Source organism: Camelina sativa, chromosome 5, assembly GCF_000633955.1.
Source record: "Camelina sativa cultivar DH55 chromosome 5, Cs, whole genome shotgun sequence".
NCBI lineage: Eukaryota > Viridiplantae > Streptophyta > Magnoliopsida > Brassicales > Brassicaceae > Camelina > Camelina sativa.
In genome coordinates, this window is record NC_025689.1 from 31300715 (window position 1) to 31307209 (window position 6495).

General features: G+C 35.0%; 2 protein-coding genes across 2 annotated transcripts; both read right to left on the minus strand.

Annotated features, from left to right (window-relative positions):
• LOC104789735 (speckle-type POZ protein-like) lies at positions 2096-3240 on the minus strand (the record flags this gene model as incomplete). The annotated part of the gene is made up of 4 exons (XM_019245423.1): positions 2096-2256; positions 2401-2567; positions 2695-2980; positions 3075-3240. Coding segments are annotated over 4 exons (780 nt in total), but the record flags the coding sequence as incomplete, so codon positions are not given.
• Positions 5038-6495, minus strand: LOC104789736. The gene is made up of 5 exons (XM_010515386.1): positions 6308-6495; positions 5971-6146; positions 5585-5870; positions 5304-5470; positions 5038-5195 (listed from the first exon to the last, which is right to left on the minus strand). The coding sequence occupies exons 1-5, from the start codon at positions 6493-6495 to the stop codon at positions 5038-5040; spliced, it is 975 nt and encodes a 324-aa protein (XP_010513688.1).

Below are 6495 nucleotides of genomic sequence, written 5' to 3' on the forward strand. Positions count from 1 at the left end.
TTGGCAGGTCTCACATCCTCCTCCATGCAAGCCGGCGACGCCACAACTTTGGCAGGTCTCACATCCTCCTCCATGCAAGCCGGCGACGCCACAACTTAGGCAGGTCTCACATCCTCCTCCATGCAAGCGGGCGATGCCACAACTTCGACAGGTCTCGCATCCTCCTCCGCGTAAGCCGGCGACGCCACAACTTCGGCAGGTCTCGCATCCTCCTCCGCGCAAGCCGGCAACGGCACAACTACCGCAGGTCTCGCATTCTCCTCCAAACTAGCCGGCGAAGGGAGTTCTGCCGCAACCATCAAAGAAACCGGTGACCAAATTGATAATGCAACAAAACCCCACGACGCCGGAGGGGAGATACTCCCTAGGGACCCCAAAGGCAAAGCCTCCACCGGTGCAGGCGACAAAGCCATGTAAGCTTTTCTTTTTTACATTTCCTTTATTTATTTGATTTTTTTGTAACATATTTACATTTAATTATAATTCTTGTTATCTAATAAATAAAAAATTTCGGGTTTTTCTTCTTTTTTTGTCCTCCAGGAACACTTGTTTAGGGAACAGCACTAATTCGCCTTCTACCTTGAGAAGGAGGAAATCAGGAGCCGCTGACGAGGAAGCCGCCACTCAGACCAATAAAAAATAAACATCTGGCTGATGAGGGTGTGAGTAGAAGAAAAATGCTGCTAATCTGAACTAGGCCTAGGAGTCGCCGATTGAGTATTTTTCATTTTCTTGTTTTCTAAATAATAATTAAAAACTAAATGTGGGTGCTTTATGAATCCAATAGCCCTAAAATAGCAAGTTTGGACGAGAAAATTGTAATTCAAGTTTGAGTGATTTGCCTACTATCGCATCTAGAAAAGCTGAGCCGGAGTATATATGTCAGCCTCCGCCTTCCTCGCTGTAAGATATGATATTAGATCAAAAACAGGCAAACATTTTCAATGGAAACAAAACGTTTATAACTTACAAGACTACAGAAAAGAAAAACGAAGCAAAATAAACAGAGGGTGCGTATACATCTCCAGACTTTTTACGCTAAATAGCGGTAAAGTTTCCGGTCTGTACTATCCCTCTCCAAGAAATCGCGTTCAATGAGCGACTCTATTCTCTTCTTTATCTCTGTCGGGTTTGCCAAGAACCGCGACTGCAACTGTTTAATGACCTCTGCTATTATGTTGTTGTGATCCAACACTCGTCTCGACTTCATGATCCTCACAATGGCTGCTTCGATCTGAGGTTTCCTGTCTTCTTCTACTCTCTGTCTCGTCTCTTGCTTCTCTGGTTCCGTCTCCTTTTGTGCCACCACCGTTCCTATCTTCACTTTGTAGAACTTGCTTGTGAACCTGTCGTTCACAATGAACGAGTCCTCTTCTCCTATGTCCTTGCTCATTGGTTCTTTTCTTAGCACGTTTTTACCCTTGACACATGCCATTGACTGCAAGCAACGCTTTAGATCTGAGGCGGGTATCTCAGTTGCCTGTTCGATCTCTTTGTAGCTTAGTCGATCGGAGTTGTTGCATAATCATTTGAATGACGAAATTCAACTTTATTAGCTTCACAATTAATGAAAGGATCAAAAAAAAAAATCCGATTTTTACATAATCACCATTTGAAATTGAGACAATCTCCTTCTTTAGGTTTAGCAAATCTATCAGCGATCCAATGCATGAAAGATTAATGGTTAATGAAGATGATAAGCGATGACTAAACCAATGCATAAAAGATTAATGATTTGGTTATAGAAAATTATTCCACCAAGGATCCAATGTAGTGATGAATCCTTAACTGTGAGTAGTAGCACAAGCAAATTCCAAATACACCAATGGTCGTTTTTTCAACAATAGAGCCATCAAAAGGGTAACACATAAACCGCTTAAAACTTTGGCTAACCCCCTTGGAGAATGGAGATAAAACCTTTGTCAAGAAACATAATAAAATAGATTGGGAGACTATGGGAATCAGTTATTATCTTCGTTTATAGAAAAACAAATTAATGGAACCCGAATGAGAATTAAAAACTGGTCCAAGACATAACATTGTGTCTTAGTGCTCAAGACATAGGGTAGAAGAACAAAGTAAACAAAAAGAGAGCTTAGGTATTAATGGGAGAGTATTTGGCCTCAGAAACAACTTTAAATTCCGTCTCAAATTTCAACGTGTCTTCTTTGTCCAAGTAAGTCTGTTCAAGTTCAGCTAAACGAACAAAGTTATCCCAACCCCAACCATTCTTTACTTCTTCGTGCCAGCAGCTGACTGCGAAAGAGAAAACGCGCAAGAAACATATAAAGTTAGATAGAGAAACACGAAACACCAAATGAATATATCAGTATATATATGTCGAAGGTTGTATTACTTTTGTTTAGTTAATATATAATAACTGTGTGGTTTAGAAAAAACTTTGGTGTGCCAAGTGATTGGAGCCAAAAGGGTTTAGAAGTCGCACAATTCCTTGCATGAAAATCTTCTCATCTTGTTTTAGTATTTCACTATCAGCTAGATACAAAAAAACGGATAAATATTTGCCATCTGCTCTAGACCTGCCCTTCGGATACACCTTTAGAACCCTACAAAACAATAATTCTTATGAACTTTTAAACAATCACACACAAACAAATACATATATGTGTATAGATACATTATACTATAATATATATATATTTGTTATTCCAAAAAGTTCTTATATATACTCACCATTTCCTTCCTCCCATTGGAAAACTGTTTGATGTGTAAATCTCCTCTCTCAACTCAGAAAAGTTCTTAACAGTCCAAGAGAACTTGGGAGAAGAGAGTAGTTTTTCATCAAAAGAGACGATCTCCAAATTGGTAAGGGCTGGGGGAACAATGACATCAACACCAAACTCACATTGACCTCCCTCGAATATGTACCCATTTTCAGGGTTAATAAAAGTAGCATACGGAAGAACTTTTAGCAATCCCCAAACCAGTTTAAGAGCATTGAACCGCTTTACCTCAACATCTAAAAATACATAAAAACACATGGTCCACTGAAATATATGTGAATATACATATATATTTAGAGAGAGAGCAAGAGCATGAGTTGTAAAGTTCACCGTGAATAGTGAAGTACTTGTTTATTTTCTTATTGTAGATAAAGAAACGGAGTTTCGCAAACGCCTCAGTTGGTGGGGTAGATACCAAGCTTGTGCTGTCCATTTCCACGTACATCGAAATAAATCTCCCATTGTCCTTTACGTTCCCTTTTGGGTAAAGGACAATGCATTAGCTAGACTGATTTATTGATAATTTCTGGTTCTGAATAATAAAGAATAATTAACACTAACTAAACGCATGAATAGACAAAATACAATCCGTACCATTTGTGTCCACCAGAGGAAAAGAAACGAGATTGATATTTATGATCAGAGGAGGCAGTCGAATTTTCAAGTTGGGAGAAGTTGTGAATCTTGAGGGAATAAGAAGAAGGAGGATGGTCTCTCTATTTCTGCTTGATTGTAGGGACTGGTGCTGAGATTGATGTGTACAACATCATAACTATATAATTCTGATGTTTTGTTTGCCGGAATCTGGTGTTGATCAGTATTAACCGGCGTTGACCGATGTTGACTAAAATTTACCAAAAAAAATATATTTTTTAAAATAACAATTTTAAAAAAGGTTAAAATTACATATATTTACAAAAAGATTATATTATAAAATTTTACTACATACATTTTCCTTTTGTAAATTCAAAAGTTGATTTTTTATCTTTTATCATATCAATTGTATATCATATTATATTTTATTATGTAGCATGCTATTAAATATTTTTATATAACAAATAATGGTAAATTAAAGTTTAAATATATAGCAAGGTGCAATATACTTTGACAAAAAAAACAATATAACAAATTAGACTCAATTATAAAAAGATATTTGAACATTTTAAGCCAAAAGATTTTAAGAAAATATTATATCTCTCATCATTTGTTATATACCATATTATATTTGTTATATACAAAAGGAAAATTTTGTATATTGTAAAATTTTACTACCAAATATTTTAATAAATATACATAATCTTTTTGTATATTACAAATATAATATGGTATAAAATATGGTATATAACAAATGTACATTTTCCTTTTCTGTATAAAAAATATTATATGGTATATAAATGATATGGTATAAATTTTAAACCAAGTTTTTGAAATTACAAAAGGAAAATGTATATTTGTTATACTATTTTATAGCAAATTTTAATTATATAATATTTTTGTAAACTTATGTAAATATTTTTTAAAATTTTTGTTGTTAAAAAAATTAATATTTTTATTCAACGCCGATCAACATCAGGTAACATTGGTCAACACCGGATTCCAGCAAATAAAATATCAAAATTAGATGGTTATGGTGTTGTACACATAAGTGATGGTTAAAATAATAACTAGAAGTGATAACTAGAAGTGATGGTTAAAATGATAACTAGAATTAAAATGTCTTCATATAACCCAGAACGTGATACCAATAAGAATAAAATGTGAGAATATACTAATTCTACTATAGTATATCTATGCTATTCCGATCCACTTGTTTGTACCTTGAACAAAATGTTTTGGAAAAAGCAAAAACAGAATTCAAACCATGCACGTTCTAGTTGTAACAGAACCCTTGCCATCAAACTTTCCTACTTCAAATCTTCTTTGAGTGGGGTTCCAACTTCTAACCATTCCATTTACTCCCTTTTTCATTCGCCTTTTAATTAGTTTTACTTTGGCCTTCTTTTTATTATCCTCTCGTAGCTACTAGGCTATATAATAGCTATTCCATTCCAATTGACCCGGTAATCCTTTTTTTATATATATATTGGAGAACTTTGTCAAGAAATAACAGGAAAATAGACTGGGAGACTATAGAAACCAGTATTTTTTTTTTCTCTTATGAAACAAATATATAGAAACCAACTGAGAACATGAATGAAAAATTTAAAAACTTGTCTAAGACATAGCATTGTGTCTTAGTACTCTACTCATAGTAGATATTAGATAATATTCTAAATTAAAAACAAAAAGGAGTTTAGATAGAGGTAGAGTATTTGATCGCGGAAACAACTTTAAACTCGGCCTCCACTTTCAACGAGTCTTCTTTGTCCAAGTAAGCCTTTCGAATTTCATCTAAAGAGAAAAAGTTACACCATCCCAAAGCCCAGTTTGATTTCTCGTACCAGGAGTTCACTTGCAAGAATAATAAAATGTGAAACATAGTTATATAGAGAAAGACAACCGCCAAATGAATATAGAAAGAAGTACTATATCAACTAATTAAGATATAATAATACGTACATTTTTTTTCCACGTGACAGGAGCCAAGCGGGTTTAGAACTCGAACATGTACTTGAATGAAAATCTTCTCATCTGGTTTTAGTGTTTCACTATCAGCTAAATGAAGAAAAACGGATAAAAATTTGCCAGTTGCTCTAGTGTCGCCCTTGGGATACAGCATTAGACCCCTACAAAAGATGAAATATTATGAAGCTCATATATTATGTATATATGTATAGAGCTAGATACATTTTTGTTAGTCTAAAAAACATTTTTTTTTTACAACAAAATTCAGTACTCACCATTTCCTTCCTCCCATTGTAAAAATGTCTGATTTGTAAACATACTCGTTCAAGCCAGAAAAGTTCTTAACAGTCCAAGAGAACTTGGGAGAAGAGAGTAGTTTTTCATCAAAAGAGACGATCTCCCAATTGGTAAGGGGTGGGGGAACAATGACATCAACACCAAACTCACATTGACCTCCCTCGAATATGTATCCATTTTCAGGGTTAATAAATGTTTCATATGGAAGAACTTTTAGCAATCCCCTCACCATATTAAGGGCATTGAACCGCTTTACTTCTACATCTGAATATATATATATATCGTTTACTAAATAATATGTGAATGTATACGTAAATTTTTAAAGAAGGAGCATGATGAGATATAAGAATGATGTATAGTTCACCTTGTATAGTAAAGTACTTGTTTTCTTTCTTGTTGTAAACAAAGAAGCGGAGTTCTGCAAACACCTCAGTTGTTGGTGAGGATTCCGTCAAGCTCGTGCTGTCTAATTCCACGTACATCGATATAAATCCACTTCCATTGTCGTTTACGTTCCCTCTCGGGTATACAATCAATTTCCTGTTTTTATAAACATCATAAAAATTGCATATTTGCATTAGCTAGACCGCATTGACAATTTTGGTTCTGAATAATGATGAAAGCCTTGTTTGGGGTCTTACATATACATGGCGTTTCATTAGCTAAATAATGAACGTACAAAACACAATCGGCGTACGTACCAGTTATATCCACCAGAGGAGAAAAGACGAGATTGGTATTTATGATCAGAGAAGGCAGTATGATTCTCAAGTTGGGAGAATTTGTTAATCTTGAGCGAATAAGAAGAAGCAGGATGCTCTCTCCAGCTCTGCTTGATCGAAGAAACTGGTGATGAACATGATGAGCATGATGAGCCTGATGAACCCAT